Source organism: Geotrypetes seraphini, chromosome 3 (assembly GCF_902459505.1).
Source record: "Geotrypetes seraphini chromosome 3, aGeoSer1.1, whole genome shotgun sequence".
Lineage (NCBI taxonomy): Eukaryota > Metazoa > Chordata > Amphibia > Gymnophiona > Dermophiidae > Geotrypetes > Geotrypetes seraphini.
In genome coordinates, this window is record NC_047086.1 from 73673783 (window position 1) to 73695513 (window position 21731).

General features: G+C 41.6%; 1 protein-coding gene across 1 annotated transcript in view; it reads left to right on the plus strand.

Annotated features, from left to right (window-relative positions):
* The window catches only part of CSMD1 (CUB and Sushi multiple domains 1), a 2397241-nt gene that overhangs the window by 1671944 nt on the left and 703566 nt on the right, over positions 1 to 21731 (plus strand). Inside the window, exon 22 of the mRNA XM_033936341.1 lies at positions 13560 to 13718. Within this exon, the coding sequence (XP_033792232.1) occupies positions 13560 to 13718 (159 nt within the window). The remainder of the gene's footprint in view (positions 1 to 13559; positions 13719 to 21731) is intronic.

Consider the following 21731-nt stretch of genomic DNA (forward strand, 5'->3'; position numbering starts at 1 on the left):
TGAGGTAGGTTATAAAAAGTGGTCAGTAACTTCTTCACAGGTTGCGGACTGATGGGCCGCCGCGGGAGCGGACCGCTGGGCAGGATGGACCTCTGGTCTGACCCAGTGGAGGCAACTTCTTATGTTCTTATGTTCTTATGACTACAGATGCATCCGGAGACAGAAAACACACACACACACACAGATAGCCAAAGAAAGATGAAGTGTTTATTCAGACCAACATCACATATTTATAGTCCCCCCCCTTTTGTACATGCCCAGTCACAAGCTAATAATGGATGTAGCTTATGGGGAAAAGTAAGTTTCATTTCTCATGGAAACAGGGAGGGGGGTGGGAAATTCCACAGCCAGTAGTCATAGTTACAGATAACAAAAAGAGACAATGTTTTTTGTGTGATTTCTTGCATAGCAAAATAAGCTTATAAAGAATATACCCTTGACTACTGGCTGTGGAATTTCCCACCCCCTCCCTCCCTGTTTCCATGAGAAATGAAACTTACTTTTCCCCATAAGCTACACTCATTATTAGCTTGTGACTGGGCATGTACAAAGGGGGGGGGGGGGGTCTGAAAAAACACTTGGAGGAGTGTGTGGCGCAGTGGTTGGATCTACCGTCTCAGCACCCTGGGGTTGTGGGTTCAAACCCCGCGCTGCTCCTTGTGATCCTGGGCAAGTCACTCAGTCCTTCATAGCCCCAGGTACATTAGCTAGATTGTGAGCCCACCGGGACAGAGAGGGAAAATGATTGAATACCTGATTGTAAAACCGCTTAGATAACCTTGATAGGCGGTATATAAAATCCTAATAAAAAAAAAAACAAAAAAAAACTTCATCTTTCTTTGGCTATCTGTGTGTGTGTGTGTGTGTTTTCTGTCTCCGGATGCATCTGTAGTCAGGACAATTTGGGACCTTTTCGTTTCAAGTCACACTTAGCTGCTCATTACAGAATCATGCCTAACTTAAAACTTGGGCTTCTGTAATGTAGGCCAAAGAGGCATTCTTTATAGGTGCCTAAGTCCTTTAGAGAATCTCACCTCTCTTTCTCTACTCCTAAACATACCTACTTTGTAGTTAGGTTGCCACTAGGCGCCTATCTTTTGTAGAATCATGCTAAGAAGATAGGTACCTATCTCCCAATTAAATTTTATTTTTTCCCATTATGAGCTTGTTAAAGCTCATAATTGAAGCCAATTTACTAACTTTAGGCACCTATTTATTTAGGGCACCTCTTATTTCCCCCCTTAGGTTTCAAAATTTCTCTGCCTTAAACAAAAATGTAAGGACTGGAGCCGAATGTGCAACAAACTATCAATAATCTAAATCTCTCCAGTAACCCTCTGCTATGAAATCTCAGAGAGTATAAGGAGCAAAAGACTCAGACCCCACAAACTGCACTCATGGTGCTCAGATGTTATAATCATCAGCATAAACACCTACCTAAATATCATTAGAAAACTCAAGAAAAATTTGTAAAATACAAAATTGACTTTTTCACATGCTTATGATACTGTGAGTCAAATGGTCCATCTGACAGGGTCCAAGCATGTTGCAGTAACTATTACCACTGTAGCAGGGAATAACACAAATACTGCTAACCAAAAACTCTTGATAAATCAATAAATCTTAAGTTCAAGACAAAAAGTTTTATAATATAAACTCACTCATGCTGACAATTGTATTTTCACTTCATGATCACTATTATATGGTAGCTTGATGTTCAATTAGTTTAAATAAAATAGCCAATCAGCTATTAAACGTTTCCTGATTGGCTGCAAACAGTGGCTCCATCAATTAATTATAAAAGTAGAACCAATCAACTGCAGCTTTCAAATCTGCAGTTGAATTGTTTTTTAAATGGAAACTACATGGTCAATGTGACGCCACTCTCAAAACTCAGTTGTTTAATCCAAGAAAATGATGGGTTTAATGGCTCCTTGAAATATTTCCCTCTTTGATAGGTCAATTTAAGCCATTTATTTGCAAAATTCAGGAAGTACTGCAACCATATTCCAATGTTTGCGTAGAATCACTGCTGCCATATTGATCCCCACAGATAAATGTAATACACATGTCTTTTTATCGCCTTGCCTGAGCCTTTTCTACTGTCCATGTAACCACATTCTATCATTATATAATGTTCTTTTATAGGTCAATTTAACCACTTTCTTAGGATAGCCTCTAGCTAGCTATCTGCTTTTGCTTCAATATTTTAGACTGATGTCTATATTCTTCTCTGCTAGAGCAAATCCAAAGATAATGCAAAAATTGAGAAATGGCCAAACTGTTTGTCAAGGGTAATGGATGACAACTAGAGTAATGAAGAAATTAATTGCTATTGGTTTCTTGTCTATAAATGGTTGTACAAATGCCATCTAAATTCTTAATATATCCAAAAATGCAAGTGTTTGCATTCACAGTGACAGTAAACTTTATTCTGGGAAGCAAATTGTTCAACCACCATAACAAATCTTCTAATTCCTGTTGTGGTCCAGTCCAGAAAAAGAAAATGTCATCTAATAAATTGAAACCCCTGCTTAATGAGCAAAAATATTCAGATGAAAAAAATCTTCTTTACTTCTAACAAAACAAAAACCAATAAATAAATTTGTCACAGAAGGAGCCATAGTGGTTCCTATGTTGGCGGTATAAATCCCTGAAAGCATTACCACAAGTTTTAAGCTAAGTATTTAAACTATTTATACACTAAGGTGGAAAAAAGTACAATGGAACCTCGGTTTGCGAGTAACCCAGTTTGCGAGTGGTTTGCAAGACGAGCAAAACACTCCCGCAAATCTTACACATCACAAAACGAACACTATCCCGCTAAATGAGCCGGAGTGCCCCCCCGCTCAAACCATCAGTGCACCCCCCCCCCCCCCCGCCCGTGAACGTCCACTCCCCCCCCCGCGAGAACTGCATCACACCCTTGTGATGGGAAGCGGCATCCACCCGCCCCCCCACCCAAACAAGCTCCTTACCTCTGCTGCATGCCGGTGACAGCTAAGGAAAGATCCTGCCTCTTGCCTGGGCTGGGGACAATGGGACAGGAGATATGAAAATGGTCACCTTAATCTTGGGGACACTAAAGACATAGGAAGGGGCACTAAGGATGGGAAGGAGGCACTGGGGGCACTAAAGACATGGGAAGGAAGCCCTGGGGGCACTAAAGACAGAAAGGGGCACTAAGGACATGGGAAGGAGGCACTGGGGGCACTAAGGACATAGGAAGGAAAGAGGGAGGGAATAGAAAAGGGACAATTCTTGGGCCTGAGTGCAGAAAGAAAGAAATGAAAGAAAGGATACACAGACAGAAGGAAACGCAACCAGAAACTCATGAAATCACCAGACAGCAAAGGTAGGAAAAATGATTTTATTTTCAATTTAGTGATCAAAACGTGTCAATTTTGAGAATTTATATCTGCTGTCTATATTTTGCCACTATATTTGTCTATTTTTCTATAGTTACTGAGGTGACCGAGCTCACGGAGATGGGGCGGAAACGGGGGTTTATAAATTTTAGTTTTAGTAGTTTGCCAGTCCACAAAATAATTCTTTTATTTCTGCCGGTCCACGTGTGTAAAAAGGTTGAAAAACATTGCTCTTTAGAATGAACCACCTGACAATCAAACTAAGAGTTTCTGAGAAACAAGTCAAAAACAGGGTGTCATAAAAAGAAGCAGAAACCAACATATTGTATATCCAGACAAGCAGGTTGTGCTTAATGAGACAACGCAAATGTTAGTTCATAGTAATATAGTAGATGACGGCACCATAAAGAACTGAATGATCCATCTAGTCTGCCAAACCTGATTCAGTCTAAAATTTGTTGTTTTTTTTTTCTTCTTCTTAGCTATTTCTGGGCAAGAATTCAAAGCTCAGCCGATTCTGTTCTTATGTTCCAACTACTGAAGACTCCATCAAATCTCACTCCAGTCCATCTACACCCTCCTAGCCATTGAAGCCTTACCCAGCCCATCCTCCACCAAACGGCCATATACAGACACAGACTATGCAAGTCTGCCCAGTACTGGCCTTAGTTCTTCAATATTTACTACTATTTTCTGATTCTAGATCCTATGGGGCTCATAATCGAAAGAGAAAAATGTCCAAAAACTGGCCTAAGTCGGCACTTGCACGATCAACAGTCATAAACGTCCAAGTGCCGATAATCAAACCGGGTTTTGGAGGTATTTATAAACGATCTAGGCTTCATAGTGCCGCTGAACAATCATAGCTAAATGGGGCATGTCAGAAGGAGTGTCGAGGGTGGGATTTGGGCGGGACGTGGGCAGGCTTAGACTTAGTTGTACTGCATGTATAACTGAAAGTTATACAGCACAGGATCGACAGAACGTGGACCAAATAAGCACTGCGAACACATAATACAGACCCCCACATACTACCCCAGTGATCACCGACCCCCTCCACCCCCATAAAAATATTAATCACAACTTGAAAATTGTGCCTCCAGAACATCATCACCTGGCAGCCTGGCATAGGAAAGCCTAGTTGTGCTGCACAGAGACATCTTAAACCATCTTGGGGGTGGGTTAGGGACCCATAAAAAGGTGGACCCATGCCCATAAGCCCTGTAATCACTGCATTGATATTGAAACATGTGCACTCCCCTATACACCCCAAACCCTTTTTTAATAGCATATAAGTGACTCCTGCAGCCTTAAGGGCTGGTAGATAAGTGGGTCTAGGGGATTCTGGAGGTGGTTTGGGGGGCTCACCAAGCCCTATAAGGGAGCTGTAGTGAGATCATGAAGACATGGCACCCTTTTTGTGAAGTTCACAGCACTGCCCCCTGTAAGGTACCCCACTATTTAGGTGTCATGTCTGGCTGTTCAGTCCATCACTTTGCAGACCCCTCCCATGTCCAACAGGTGTTTTTGACTTGGATGAAAAGTTGGACAAAAATGTGGTATAAAGATGGATGATTTAGCGACTTGGATGATTTTCGATATGAAAAAAAATGTGGAAGTATTTTTTGAAAATGTGTCCTAAGCTGTTTTTTTACTTTGGACGACTTGCGACTTAGACGAAAACGGACTTAGATGTTCCTTTCGATTATGCCCTTCCACAGGTTCATCCCATACTTTTTTGAACTCCATTACCGTTTTAACTCCACCTCTGTTAGGAGCGCATTCCAGGTATCCACCATCCTAATCAAATCTAAGCTAATCTAATCTAAACCTTAGGTTTGTATACCGCATCATCTCTACATTCGTAAAGCTCGACACGGTTAACAAGAGTTAGGGTAGAAAGGAACTCCAGAGGGGGCAAAAGAGGAGAAGAGAATTAGAGGACTAAAATGATTAGAGAGGGAGGAGGAGTTACGTTTTTGAGAATAACCAGGTTTTCAGATGTTTATGGAAGAGTTGGAGAGAGCTTTGAATCCTGAGAATTTCCTTACATTGCTCTTGAGTCTGCTACCCCTCAACCTCAAATTATGTCCTCTGATTTAACCATTTTCTTTTCTCTGGGAAATATTTTGTTCTACGTTAATACCTTTCAAGTATTTGAATGTCTGAATCATATTTCCCCTGTCCCTCCTTTTCTCTAAGGTATACGTATTCAGGGCTTCCAGTCTCTCCTCATACGTCTTTTGTCGTAAACCTCCTATAATTTTTGTCACCCTCCTCTGGACCACTTCAAGCCTTTTTGTGTCCTTCGCCAGATACGGTCTCCAAAACTGAACACAACTCCAAGTGGGGTCTCACCAACAACATATACAGGGGCATCAACACCTTCGTTCTTCTACTGGTTACGCCTCTCTTTATATAGCCCAGCATCCTTCTGGCGCAGCCACCACCTTGTCACACTGTTTTTTCACCTTTAGATCTTAAGAACATAAGAATAGCCTTACTGGGTCAGCCCAAAGGTCCATCAGGCCCAGTAGCCCATTCTCATAGTGGCCAATCCAGGTCACTACTACCTGGCCAAAACCCAAGGTATAGCAATATTCCATGCGACCAATACAGGGCAAGCAGTGGCTTCCCCCATGTCTTTGCAAATAACAGACTATGGACTTTAACTCCAAGAACTTGTCCAAACCTTTCTTTAAACCAGTTACGCTATCTGCTATTACCACATCTCTGGCAATGCGTTCCAGAGCTTAACTATTCTCTGAGTGAAAAAACATTTATTCCTGTTTGTTTTAAGAACACTTCACTGTAACTTCATCGAGTGTCCCCTAGTTTTAGTAATTTTTGACGGAGTGAAAAATCAATCCACTTGTACCCGTTCTACTCTACTCAGGATTTTGTAGATTTCAATCATATCTCCCCTCAGCCGTTTCTTTTCCAAGCTGAAGAGCCCTAACCATTTTAGTATTTCCTTATACGAAAGGAGTTCCATCCCCAAGGTCCCTTCTCCCCATCCGTGCATATCAGCCTCTCACCTCCCAGCATGTACGGCTCCTTCCCAATATTAATCCCCAAATGCATTACTCTGCATTTCTATGCATTGAATTTTAGTTGCCAGATATTAGACCATTCCTCTAACTTTTCCATGTTTTCCACTCCCTCCTCGGTGTCTACTCTGTTACAAATCTTGGTATCATCCGCAAAAAGGCAAACCTTTCCTTCTAACCCTTCAGCAATGTCACTCACAAATATATTGAACAGGTTCGGCCCCTACCTACCTTTTCTTCCTAAGTGACTTCCATTAACCACCACTCTCTGGTGTCTGTCCGTCAACCAGTTTCTAATCCAGTTCTCCACTTTGGGTCCTAACTTCAGCCCTTCAAGTTTGTTCAAGAGCTTCCTATGAGGAACTGTGTTAAAGGCTTTGCTGAAATCTATGTAAATTACATCTGGCATGTGTTCTTGATACAGCTCTCTGGTCAACCAATCAAAAAATTTAATCATGTTCGTTTGACAAGATTTACCTTTAGTAAAGCCATGTTGCCTCAGATCCTGTAACCCATTAGATTCTAGGAAGTTCACTATCATTTCTTTCAGCAACACTTCCATTATTTTTCCAACAACCGAAGTGAGGCTCACCAGCCTGTAGTTTCCCACATCATCCCTGTGACCACTTTTGTGAATAGGGACAACATCCGCTCTTCTCCAATCCCCAGGAATCCGGTCCCATCGCTTTGTCCACCTTCAGTTTTTCAAGTTGTTCATAAACACTTTCATCCGTGAACGTGCAGAATATACTCCATTTTCCAGTGTAACTTTGCCAGACAATTGTGGTCCTTCTCCAGGATTTTCTTCTGTGAACACAGAACAGAAGTATTTGTTTAGCACATTTGCTTTTTCTTCATCACTCTCCACATATCGGTTCCCACCATCTTTTAGTTTAGCAATTCCATTTTTCATCTTCCTCCTTTCACTGATATATCTGAAAAAAAACCTTTATCTCCATTTTTTACATTTTTAGCCATTTGCTCTTCCGCCTGCGCTTTTGCCAGACGTATCTCCCTCTTGGATTCTTTCAGTTTCACCTGGTAGTCCTTTATGTACTCTTCTTCTTGGGTTTTTTTATATTTCAGGAATATTTTGCCTTTATTTTCTCTGCCACTAGTTTGGAGAACTCTGTTGGTTTCCTTTTTCTCTTGTTTTTATTTATTTTCTTCACATAAAGTTCTGTAGCCATTTTTATAGCTCCTTTAGCTTAAACCACTGTTTTTTCACCTCTCTTATGTCCTTCCATCCTAACAGCTGTTTCTTCAGGTACTCTCCCATATTTTTAAAGTCTGTAAGTTTGAAATCTAGGTCTTTGGGTTTTGTGTGGCTGCCCTCCACTTTAGCTGTTATATCAAACCAAACCGTTTGATGATCGCTACTTCCCAGGTGAGCACCCACTCGTATATTAGATATAATCTCTCCATTTGTGAGGACCAGATCCAATATTGCTTTTTCCCTCTTGGGTTCTGTCACCATTTGTCTGAGCAGAGCCTCTTGAAAGGCACCCACAATCTCCCTACTTCTTTCTGATTCCACAGACGGAACTTTCCAGTCCACATCCGGCAGGTTGAAATCTCCCAACAGCAGCACCTCCTCCTTCTTTCCAAACTTTTAGATATCCACAATCAGATCTTTATCAATTTGTCTGGTGGGAACTTCCTGAGGCACTCAAAGCCAAGAAGCTGGTCCAGATTGCACAGTATTGAGTCCATATTGAGGAGGTCTGGCTGCAGTAATGAAGCAGTTCGAAATTGCCATATTCCTACATTTTATGAGCCTATTTGGCAAGCCGGGGGGAAATGGAGAAATCCAATTTTGTAAAACCACCTTTTTCCCTAGCATGATAGCAGCATATAGGAACCTCTGTGCCACAGACGACAGCTGCTGTTCCACCAGTAATAATGCAGCAAAGTTCCATTCCAACCGTTGTCCAAGTGTCTCATCTAAGAGGGAGAAAATAGAGTTCCACATATCTAATTTAAGACAAGTCCAAAAGGTATGGAGCAAGGTTCGAGTTGACTTGAGGCACTTAATATAGCTGTCATCCCACTAAAGGCCCAGCTTCGCCCCCTTGGCTTTGGTGAGGTAGGCTGTATGCAAAATTCTATATTGAGTCTTCTGTAAGGAATCATTTTTAATAAGGTTGAAAACATTACAAAAACACTTTTCAAAATCTTTGACATACACATCCATACACAATTCTGTGGACCAGTCAGTAGCTAAAGCCTAAAGGGATTTATCCCATTGAGAATCCCAGCATAATTTGTACCAAGAGAAATAGTATTATGAGTGGGCAGTGTCTGTGTCAATTCTTTATCCAGGGTCCCCAAGTCCCAAGAGTCTCCAAAGGATCTCTTGAGAGTGGTATAGTAATGATAAAGTTGTCTGTGGGCAAAATAATGTGAGGACGGGATGTGCCATTGCTGCTGTACCTGAGAGAAAGAGGGGATAAGGCCCCCTCCCACTTCTAGTATCTCCCCCAATAACCGGACTCCCACCTCTTCCCACCTGCAGAATCCGGTAGTGCCTATCCTTGAGGAAAATCAGGGTTATCCACACAAGGGAGAAATGGCAAAGCCTGAGGTGCCCTCCCCTGACACATGGGCCACCATTTGCGTGCTGGAGTGGGGAAAAGAGTGAAGAAAACCTACCATCTACATGACGCTGAGGGGATGCCTTACTATGAAGGAACGCCCTACTAGCCACCGGCCAACAACAATTGTCAAAGAATCCTGCGGGGGAGAATTTGCAGGTCCCAGTGAGAATCTCATAATTCCAGTATATTAGAGAACATAAGAAACGCCTTCACCGGATCAGACCTAGGTCCATCTAGTCCAGCGATCCGCACACGCGGAGGCTCAGTTAGGTGCTTTCTGTTGGAGACTCGGATTTCCCGTATCCCCCGATATGATTTGCAAGAAGGTGTGCATCCAACTTGCGCTTGAAACCCTGAACACTAGTCTCTGCCACAAGCTCCTCTGGGAGAGCATTCCAAGCGCTCACCACTCGCTGTGTGAAATAGAACTTCCTAACATTTGTCTTGAACCTGCTGCCACACAGTTTCAGGCCTCTTGTCCGTGTCACATCTGAAAATGTCAGTAATGCTTCTTCTTGGTCTATTTTGTCAAATCCTTTTAATATTTTAAAAGTCTCTATCAAATCCCCTCTCAATCTTCTCTTTTCGAGGGTGAACAGTCCCAGTTTTCTGAGGCGTTCTTGGTAGCTCAAGTTCTCCATACCTTTGACTAGTTTTGTGGCTCGCCTCTGCACCCTCTCCAGTAAAGTCACATCCTTCTTGAGGTATGGAGACCAGTGCTGGACACAGTATTCTAAATGTGGTCTGACCATTGCTCTGTAAAGTGGCTTTATGACATCCTCCGACCTACTCGTGATCCCCTTTTTAATCATGCCCAACATCCTGTTTGCTTTCTTTGCTGCCACCGCGCATTGAGCTGATGGTTTTAGGGTTCTTTCTATCAGGACCCCCAAGTCCCTTTCTTGTTCGCATTTGGCTAATGTCGCACCCAATATTCTATATTCATGTTCTTTGTTTTTCTTTCCCAGATGCATCACTTTGCATTTGTCTATATTGAAATTCATTTGCCACTTTATTGCCCATTTTTCCAGTTGGTTCAGATCCTTCTGAAGATCCTCACAGTCCCTTGGAGAGCCAACCCCCCGACATAATTTTGTATCATCTGCAAACTTGATTATATTGCATGTCGTTTCCTCTTCAAGGTTTTTTATAAAAATATTGAACAAGATAGGCCCAAGAACTGAGCCCTGGGGCACGCCGCTAGTCACCTTCTCCCAATCCGAGAATTTCCCATTTATGATCACCCTCTGTTTTCTGTTCTCTAGCCATTTGCCGATCCATCTGTGCACTTCGCCACCTATTCCATGACTTAGTAATTTACTCATAAGCCTTGCGTGAGGGACCTTGTCAAACGCTTTCTGGAAGTCCAAGTAAATTATGTCCACTGGATCTCCACTATTGATTTGTTTGTTCACCTCGTCAAAAAATTGAAGTAAATTTGTCAAACATGACTTCCCTTTCCTAAAGCCGTGTTGACTAGCACTTATTAGGTTGTGCTCTTCCAGGTGTTGTACAATGGTATCTTTAATTAGTGCTTCAATTATCTTCCCAGGAACCGATGTGAGAGCAGCAATGTTATACAGACATAAATCCGGGAGAGCCACCCCTCCCTGTGTTCGAGTTTTGATCAATTTTTTGTACCCAATTCTAGCAGACAGAGTGCCAAATGAATTGCCATATAATAAATCTAAAAAGAAGTTCATCCCTAATCTAATCTAATCTTTCTTTTTCTATACTGAATCTACTCCCTAAGGAGCTCAACTCGGTTTACAGTTCGTTAAAAAATGAAACATAACAAGTAAAAACTGTGGGATAAAAACAGAAATTGGTTAGATTAGATGGATTGAAAAAGTTAGAAAAAAGTATGTTGAATTGCTTAAAATTACTATACGACAGCTAGAATCAAATTAACTATTGTGAAAACAACCAGTTTTTAAACTTTTTCGAAATTGAAATGATTGATCTACCAGTCTGGAGATACATAAATGCAACACTTGGAGGAGATGAAGAAGTTTAGAGAATATGACCATTTTGACCAGGGCAATACGCCCCAGCAGGGGGAGTAGGAGATCTAGCCATCTGGAACATAGGGACTTCATTTTAAGAATTGTAGAGGAGGATATCCTTGTCATACAAGGTAGAATCATTGCATAGTAGTATATTGAGGTATTTTAAGTTGGGTCTGTGGTATGCCGATGCCCAGCGAGTTATGCTAGGCTGCCTGAGAAGGCAGACCATTAGAAGCAGGGCCTCGGTTTTATCATAATTTATCTTAAGCCTAAACAAGAACCCAAAGGCTTCATAATGGCCATAATTTGAAGCATGGTATGATCCGCTTGTGCTATATAGAATACATGTCATTGGCATACAGCGATGTGGTACTCTCTATTGCGTATAAACAAACCCAAAGAAGGGGGTCCACCCATATCTGAATGACCAAGGGCTCCAGTGAAGTAGAAAAATCAACCTTGAGGTGTACCTCTACCCAGTTCAAATGATGTGGTCAAAATCCATTGATGAGCAATTTGGCTGTTGGTTTTGTATAGTTTCTGCACAAAAATCCACAAAAATCCCTGAAATGCTATGAAAGGCTCCTGAGAAAATTAAAGAGTCATGGGATAGGTGGAAATATTGTTGTAAAACATTTGATGCATACCCATGCGGACCCAAAACCGCTCTCACCTGCAGCCCGGCTCTCACTCAACTCTCCTATTCTTCCTCCTAGTCTCATCTTTAAAAGGCTTTCGAAGACAACAAGCTAATTACAGCAGCCTGCATAGCAAACCTAGCAGGCTGCCATTAGTCTCTGCACACGTTCCCTCTGCCATGGTCCCCGCCCCCTTACATCAGAGAAGGGGCGGGACTGCGGCAGAGGTAACGTGTTTTGGAGGCCAACGGTAGCTGCTAGGTTCGCTCTGCAGGCTGCCGTAATTAGCCTTAGTGGCGGACCGCGAAGGATGACCTCTCTCGCTGGGTGCAAGAAGCAGAAGAGGTAAGGCCCCCACCCATCGTGAGGGCCCCAGCGGGACACTGGATCTGGACAATGAGTGGCATAGAATTCAGAAAAGGACCTTGAGTAAGGGGCTGGGAAAATAGACTTGAGACAGGAAAGACAGGGCAGATGCTTGCTAGATGAGGTGAGGAGGGGAAACACCCTGAACCGTAGGAGAGAGAGATGCCAGGCCTTAAGGAGGGGAAGATAAAGAGAGTACGAGAGACAGAAAGACAGAAAGCCATGGATCAAAGGTGGGAGGTCTCAAAATGTTAGCAGAAGGACAGATATAGAAAAGGAGAAACCTGAAACAAAGGGATGCAGAAAGAGGGGAAGGCAGATGTTAACTTGGGGGTGTATAGAGGGAAGAGATAGAGAGACTGCAGAAAGGTGGAAAGATTCTGGACCAGAGAGGGAGGAACGGAGAAAGAAGCAGAGAAAAGAGAACAAATGTCTTGGGGGAGGGGGGTAAGCAGAAGAAAGACAGGAGCAAAGGCGAAAGACAGGAGACAGATGCTAGGACTATGGGAGTGCAGACAGAGTGGAGAGACCCTGAGAAGGAAGAGAGGGGAGGCCTGGAACAAGGTGGTGGTAGGTAAAAAGGAGAACTGACACTGGATCTGGGGAGGGTAAGCAGAGGGAAGAAGATAGAGATCTGGACCCAAAGGGGAGGGCTAGATTGTAAAAGAATGTTTGGAATGCACAGTCAGAAGAAAGTCCAATCAGAAATTATTAAATCACCAGACAACAAGGTAGGAAAAATGATTTTATTTTCAATTTAGTGATCAAAAATGTGTCAGTTTTGCAGAATTATATCTGCTGTGTGTACTGTGTGTATATAAAAAATGAAAGGAAAAATGCATTACAATTAGTAAAAGGAGGCAGGATATGGGGCACAAGCTTGGAAAGTCTGTGGTTGGGGGTACTTAGCTGTGAAGTAGTTCAGAAACATTGCTGAAGCAATCAGCAAACCATCAGCAATTCCCTCTCCTGCCCTCTTCCCCTGCTGGCACCCCCTACTGTGTCTCAGGGCCCATCTGGAAGGCTCTGTGCATGCGCGGTAGCAATGGTGATATCGTGCATGATGTCACCATGGCAATGTCCGCTCACTTCTGGGTGCCTCGAGCCGTGGCCCACTACTTTCTAGAATCTTCCATTTAAATAGTTGATTCTGCCATTTTACAAAGCTGGCTGCTTATCTGGCATAGTAATCTGGATCCACTGTTATGGACATGTGAGCTAGAGTTGCTTATATAGGATTTGGGTGGTACAATATTCTTTTTATATCAATTAGTTTTTTTGTAATTTGATGACATTTATATTGTAATCACTAAAAGTATATGCACCTTGTTCCATTCTCTGTGCAGTACTGATTTTACACTTTAGTCCCTGAGTTCCTATAATATGTTACTGTTACAAGGCATTCTTACTATATGTAAAATATATTTTTTAATATAAATTTGCAAAAATATTTTCTGTAATCACTGGAATTAACCTCAGTTTCAAAACTTTCTTTTTCAAACATCCCCATGTTATTCAGCTGAATGTGGAGCAAGGTGTCACTGGAAATGAAGGAACACTGCTATCACCAAACTACCCCTCTAGATATGAAAACAACCATGAGTGCATCTATAGAATAGAGACAGAAGCTGGAAAAGGAATTCATCTACAAGCCAAGAGTTTTCAGCTCTTTGAAGGAGACATTTTGAGGGTAAATGGTATACGTTTATCTAATGTTATATTAAATACGTAAAAAACTAAACAAAAACTGCAGATCATGTACAAGATGAGGCACTGTTTATTGCAATATTGTGACACACCTTTTACACCCGATATCGGAGGTTGAGCGGCACTTGTTTATTGGACTCACTGTTATTTGTTACTATTACTTATTTACCACGGACCCCTGAGGAAGGCAAGTTGTCGAACACGGACCGTTTTGGTCCCTTGGTTGGTAAATACCATTAATATTGCAATAAACAGTGCCTGCATCTTGTACATGATCTGCAGTTTTTTGTTTTGTTTTTGCTGGTTCTTTATATTACTGCAGTTTTTGTTGGATTTTTTTAGTGTCCTCATTATTAATAAGTACCTGTATGAAGTCCCTTAGTATGCTTTTGAGACAGACATGGGGAAAGACACTGCTTGTCCTCGATTGGTAACATGGAATGTTACTATTATTTGGGTTTTTGCAGGTGCTTGTGACCTGGATTGGCCATCGTGAGGATGGAATCAGTGGCGTAGTAAGGGGGAGAGGGGGCACACCACCCTGGAAGCTTAGACATTTTAGTTTGAGCAGCTGTGGTAGTCGCACTAGGAGAACTAGGAAGCGAGCTCCACTGGGCTCCTTGTCTGAGGGAGGGACCTGGGTTGGTGAGGCCTTGATCCTTTCTTTCACTGTGTATTTGCATAGGGTGAGAGGGAAGTGAAGCTGCTGTTTCTGCTGCCACTGTCCTCACCAAGTAACTGTTGCTTGGACTGAAACTAAGAGAAATACTGGAGGTGGTAGAGGAGGCCCATCCGGCAGGCTGTGAAGCTTGAGCACGCCGGCCACAGCTTAATGGGTCTTTCACTGTGAACGACTCTTAGAACCTAGGATGATGAAATTAATATGTAATGACGATCCACTAAGCAGGCAGGAACATGAAGTATTTATTTGATTCTTACTAAGCCTTACACGTAAGTGAACTATTTGGTCTTACTTGATAGTAGTAATTGCAAACAATCTCTTAAGTGTGTCATGCAGGTGTCTCAGTTATGGAATTTTACTACTGTTAAATAAAGTGTTTTAAATATCTATCCTTGAAGTGTTATAGAAACAATATTATTATTATTTTTATTTTTTTTAAGTTCAAAAGTTATTTATTTTCAATCATAATAATAAACAACAAAGTAATGGTCATGCCACAACAGAGCATCAATAAACAATAGTAAGGGTTTGTACACAAAGCAGCTCTCGAAGGACTATACAACAAGATGTGATGAACAAGCTGTAAACATTAATGAGGAGTAATAACGTTATTACTCTAAGAGCATGAGTAAGTAGACATAAGTCATAAGACATAGCATATAAAGCGGACCAAGGTTATGCAATGAGATTCGTGTTACAGTAAGTTAATAGAGGTAACCAAATGTGACAATAAGAATTGTATGAATTGCATCTTTCAGCATTGATATTTTCATACTTTGTTGTTAAGCATACAGAGTTCCACCATACGTTGTATTCAATATTAGTCAAATTCTTCCAATTATGTAGGATGTTCTGGAGGGCCAGCGCTGTTAAAATGCAGAAGAGCTGAGCCTCAAAATAGTCATGTAAATGAATTGAGGGGTATAGTTAGAGGGGTATAGAATTGAGGGGTATAGTTAGAGGGGTACTATAAAGGATAAAATGTCTTAAGTAAAGGATCACTACAGGTCACGGACCTGGGGGGACGCCGCGAGTGCGGACTGCTGAGCACGATGGACCTATAGTCTGACTCGGCAGAGGCGATGCTAAAAAAAAAAAAAAAAATGCCTTCATAATTACCAAACAGTATATGAAAAAAGTCAATGTCTGTTTGTATAGAGAGAATATCAGAGATCGTGCGCCAGACCCTAAAATAATAATTTTGGAGCAAGGGGCAATATAAAAGCAAATGATGTAGAGTGCCAGGGTGAGCAGTACAGGACCAACACGTGGAAGGTAGACTACCATTAATCTTTTTGAAAGAACAGGTGTCCATGTGGCCCTAAGTAATAGGAAATACAATGATTGGAGCAAAGAGGAGGATTTAAGGGATTTAAAAAAACGTGACCAGATTTTTGGTCAGGGATCAGTATCTGCTATAAAGTGCAGATCATCAAACCACATTGAGGAGTTAACGGACTGAGTCACAAATTTTTCAATTGTATATGAGGTATATGAGTTTATACCATAGGAGACAACGCCTTTGGAGTGCAGTGGAGAGAGTTTGACATGAAGGTCAATAAATCAGGGGATTCACTGTAGAGCAAGCTAAGTTAGAGAAAGCCTTCCTCAGCCACCTGAATTGTTGACTAAGAGGATATTGTTAGTGTGACCAACTCTGTGAAGCTCAACCAGGTTGATGTTTAATTGTGTGCCGAAGTGACCAAATCCCCATTTTTGCCAAATAGGTCAAGAACTGGAGTCTGTACCTTAATCAATGAGGTTGTCCCAAATGGGGGTGTGGAGAGAGGAGGACCATTTAACTTCCATAAGATTATCTATAAAGAGAATGCTGATTTAGCTGAAGTTAAAATGGCATCTGACTTGTACGATGAATGGACTTCCATGCCGACAATGGACTGTAGAAGATGTTCACCATATTTGGCTTGTTCTACCAATAGCCAGCAAGGTGAATCTGTAGCGTTTAAAGTCACCAACCATGATGAAACATTAGTGAAGCACGAACGAGATGTGATAGTGATAAAAGTAGGGGACATTAACCCCACCTGTAGCTTTATTAGCTTTCAGTCTATGTAGTCCAATACACTGCTGTTTCTTATTCCAAAGAAATCTCAAGAGAATGGAATCAAGAGAAGTGTAGAAGGATTTTGGCAGAAGAAAAGGGGAGCATATGAGAATATAATTAACTTTAGGGGAGATCATCATTTTATGGATTCCAAACGACATCACCACGTTAGATTAAGAGGAGACCAGCGGGTAACAATATTATATTCAATATTATAAGCTGTAGTTTTTTCTAAGTAGGGCCGCAATATCTGACCCATGAAATCCAAAATCCGCAGCTTCACAGGGTAATTCAGGGCAATTATGGCCATTAGTATTATTTTTAATGTTTAGTACCCAGTCTGAACAAGCAGGTCAAGGTGATTTACAACATTAGTAATATGTGTAAGCTTGAAATCTTTTGGTGGCCCTCAGAGCTTTCTCGTATTCATACTGCAGCCCTTTACGTGAAAAAGGTTGGAGACTGCTGTAATCTGTTATCATTTTCTTGTAAAATCTGGAACTGTCTCTGAAAATGGATATATATTTTATTAGTGTGATATACAGAAGGAGATATATTAGATCTTTGTGTATTTAAGCTCTTTACTCTTGTTACAGTTTCTGACTGATTCACACTTATTTCCCATTGCAGTGCTCCTAAGATGAACAGTATTACACTGAGGCGAGGGATTAAGTCTGAAGTACTTTGTTATGATGTTTTAAAGTGTGCACTGGCTTGTAACTTGAGAGTTAAGTTTAGTGAAAGACGAGTTCTGAGCCTTTAGAGAAACAGATAGCAGTCTCATCAATTGGAGCTTAACCCACTAAAATTGTATTTTGCAGCTTTCCTACAGATAAACATGCTTTCAGAACTGAATTATAATATTCATAGAGCTCATTTAAATCATAGAAATCTAGTATGAACTGCAAGGAACACATCCCCTATAGTAACAAAAGATGATATCTAATCTAATCTAATCTAAACCTTAAGTTTATATACCGCATCATCTCCATGAGAATGGAGCTCGACACGGTTTACAAGAACTAAAATAGTGGGTAGAGAAGAAGAAAAAGGATTACATGAACTTATGTGTAGAAGGGGGGAGAGAAACGGGGGAAAGATAGAGCTACAATTTGCTGAAAAGCCAGGTTTTCAGTTGTTTGCGGAATAACTGAAGGGAGCTCAGGTTCCGCAGCGGGGTGGTGAGGTCGTTCCAAAGACCTGTGATTTTGAAGAGAAGGGATTTCCCAGTTTGCCTGAATAGTGGATGCCGCGTGGAGAGGGGAAGGCTAGTTTTAAGCCTTTGGGCAGTTCTGGAGGAGTCGTGACTGGAGGAATTGAAAGACAGTGGGATAAGAGGAGGCAGGATTCCGTGAATGATCTTGAAAGCCAGGCAGGGAACATTTGAAATGGATTCTGGAGATTATTGGGAGCCAATGAAGTTTGGCAAGGAGTGGGGAGGCATGGTCAGACTTGCGTTTTGAGAAGATCAGTTTGGCTGCAGTATTCTGGATTAGCTGGAGTCTTAGAATACTTTTTTTTAATAGATTTAAGTAGATGGCGTTGCAGTAATCTAGTATGGAGAGGATGATGGATTGGACAAGGATGGCAAAGTGTTGGCTGAAGTAGGATCTAGCTTTCCTCAGCATGTGAAGGCTGAAAAAGCATGATTTTGCCAAGGAGTTGAGGTGGTCATTGAGGGAGAGAGAGGAATCGATAGTGATACCAAGGACCTTGCATGAGAACTCGAGCTGTAGTGTATCGCCTGTGGGTAGTGTGAAAAGTGTGGGCAGGTGTTCGAATTTTGGGCCGAGCCAGATATAGTAAGAATTACGACACATGATCAAAATCAGAGCATAGAACAATGAATATCTATTGAATATACTTTTTTTTAAATAAGAAAGTCTGATTGTTCTATAACTGATTTCCTATGAAATTACTAGAAGCAGTGGTGTTTGTTTGCAGATGGGCAAATTTACTGTGGGATGGCAATGTACATCCCATGGTAAGTCTGTTTTACACAAGCACTTACTACTTTAGTAAAATGACCCAATTTTAGGTACAAATAATATAAATAGATGCAATGATGGATGGATAATAGAATGAACCATAAATGTCTACAGAAAAATTTGGAATCCATTAAAAAGTATCCTTATTCAGTTTGAAACTCATGTTATTTATTCACAAAAAAACAACAACATATTTTCAAAAACTGCATAGAATATTTTTTCAAGTATTTATTTTTGACAATATCACCCTCAATGATAATATCACTGTTCAGTGTATATTGTACACTGCAACTATAACTAAGTCATAAGAACATAAGAATAGCTATACTGGGTCATACTAATGGTCCATCTAGCCCAGTTTCCTGTTTCCAACAGTGGCCAATCTAGGTCTCAACAGGGGCTTCCCCCATGTCTCTCTGTCTCAATGACAGACTATGGACCTTTCCTCCACGATCTTGTCCAAAACTTTCTTAAACCTAGCAACGCTAACCACATCCTCTGGCAACAAGTTCCAGAACTTAAATATAAGTAAAATATATATATATATTTCCTCCTCTTTGTTTTGAAATATTTCCATGTAATTTCATCAAGTGACTCATGGTTTTTGTATTTTTTGAAAAGGTGAAAATTGATTCACTCTTACCTGTTCTACACCACTCAGACTACTTTATGGGATCTATTCCAGAATTACAGTAATTGTTCAATAGTGGCATTTTTTGGTCCTTTGTACAGTTTTAACTTTAGATTTACTTCTTTTATCAATTAACAAATATTTCTGTTCTATGTTCATGGCTGAAGCGCCAGGAAGGGAACCACAGAAGACAGTCTGCAAATAGGGATGGAGGAGAGTTAGACCCTGATCGATTTTCAGAGGGTTGTATTCGTGAGGAGCTAGCTAAATTAAAGGTAGGCAAAGCAATGGGGCCAGATGGCATACATCCAAGAGTGCTAAAGGAACTTCTATGGCTCCGCTGACTGACCTTTTCAATGCTTCTTTAGAGTCAGGAGTGATATTGGAGGACTGGAGAGGGGCAGATGTGGTCCCTTTCCATAAAAGTAGAAGTAAGGAAGAAGTAGAGAATTACAGGCCAGTAAGACTGATTTCTGTAGTAAGCAAATTAATGGAAACACTTTTAAAACAGAGAATGGTGAAGTTTCTGGAAGTTTCTGGTGGATTACAGGACCGGAGGCAACATGGATTCACTAGAGGTAGGTCTTGTAAGATAAATCTGATCAATTTCTTTGACTGGGTAACCAGAGAATTGAATAGAAGGATTGTGCTACATGTGGTGTATTTAGTTATTAGCAAAGCCTTTGACAGACATCTAATAAATAATCTGAGTGCCTTTGGGGTGGTCCCCAAAGTGGCGGGCTGGGTCAGGAACTGGTTTGAGTGGAAATTGATATTACTGAAGGGCTGTCAGGTTAGATTAGCCTCTTTGTGGGTGATACCAAAATCTGCAATAGAGTAGTCTGGATGGTATGAATAACATGAAGAAAGACCTAGTGAAGCTTGAAGAATGGTATGAAATTTGGCAACTACATTTAATGCAAAGAAATGCAAGATCATATATTGGGCTGCAAAAACCCAAAGGAACAATATAGTTTAAGGGATATAGCACTTATGTGCATGACAGAAGAGAGGGATTTGGATGTGATTGTAAGTGATGATCTTAAGGTGGCCAAACAGGTTGAAAAGGTGACGGTGAAAGTTTGAAGAATGCTAGGGTGCATAGGTATCAGAGCCCACTAGGGCACAGGCGATTCTGGACCTGGTACTCACCAATGAAGAAAGCGTATCGGAGGTCTCGGTAGGCGATAAGTTAGCCTCCAGTGACCACAACATGGTATGGTTCAACCTCAAGAAAGATTTCACTAGATCGAGCACGACAACAAGAGTACTCAACTTTTGAGGCGCTGACTTCAAACGCATGGGAGATTTCGTCCATCACGCACTACAAATCCAAGATGTGGCCGATAATGTGGAGGACATGTGGTCAACCTTGAAATCTACCTTACATGCAGCAATGACCCGATACATAAAATCAGCAAGCAAACGGCGAATGGTTCACCGCAGAGATCTCAGATCTCGTTAAAGAAAAGAAGCTTGCATTCATTTCCTACAAACATTCAGAGACAAGGGAGGCTAAATTGGAATACAAGGCCAAGTCTTCAGCGGTGAAAGCGGCAGTCAGAGGAGGCCAAGCATCAAGCTGAAGTAAACCTGGCAAGGGAACATTAAGAAGGGTGACAAATCCTTCTTCAGGTATATTAGCGACAGAAAAAGAAACACTGATGGGATAGTGCGCCTTAGGAAATCAGAAGGGAGGTTTGTAGAATCAGATTCAGATAAAGCCGAACTATTAAATGAATACTTCTGCTCGGTCTTCACCTGTGAGACACCGGGGTCTGGTCCACAGTTGCAGGCAAAGCAAAGTTCAGAAGACCCCATTTTGGGATTTTGAGTTTACTTCCGGAGACGTCTACGACGAATTATCAAGACTCAAGGTGAACAAAGTCATGGGCCTGGACAATCTACATCCCAGGGTGCTCAGTGAGCTCAGGGACGTCCTGGCAGAACCTTTATCCGTACTGTTCAATCTGTCCCCTGAGAGTGGGAATAGTCCCCTTGGACTGGAAAACAGCTTACGTCGTTCCTCTGCACAAAAAAGGTTGCAGGACAGAGGCTGCGAATTACAGACCGGTAAGTCTCACATCGGTAGTGAGTAAACTCATGGAGACACTCATCAAACGCAAATTGGACATGATACTAGACGAGGAGGAACTACGCGATCCCCACCAACATGGATTCAACCAAGGGTAGGTCCTGTCAATCCAATCTCATCAGTTTCTTTGACTGGGTAACAAGGAAACTGGATTTGGGAGAGTCCCTAGACGTCGTGTACTTGGACTTCAGCAAAGCTTTTGATAGCGTCCCCCACCGCAGGCTATTGAGCAAAATGAAATCGATGGGATTAAGTGAAACACTTACAGCATGGGTTCACGATTGGCTGAGTGGTAGACTTCAGAGGGTGGTTGTTAATGGTACCATCTCTAAAACGTCGGAGGTAGCCAGTGGGGTGCCGCAGGGCTCAGTCTTGGGCCCGATCCTGTTCAACATATTTGTAAGAGACATGACTCAAGGACTTCAAGGTAAAATAACATTATTCGCTGATGATGCCAAACTATGTAATATTATGAGTAACGGCAATCTGTCCAACAGCATGACGCAAGACCTGCTTTTGTTGGAATCAGTGGTCC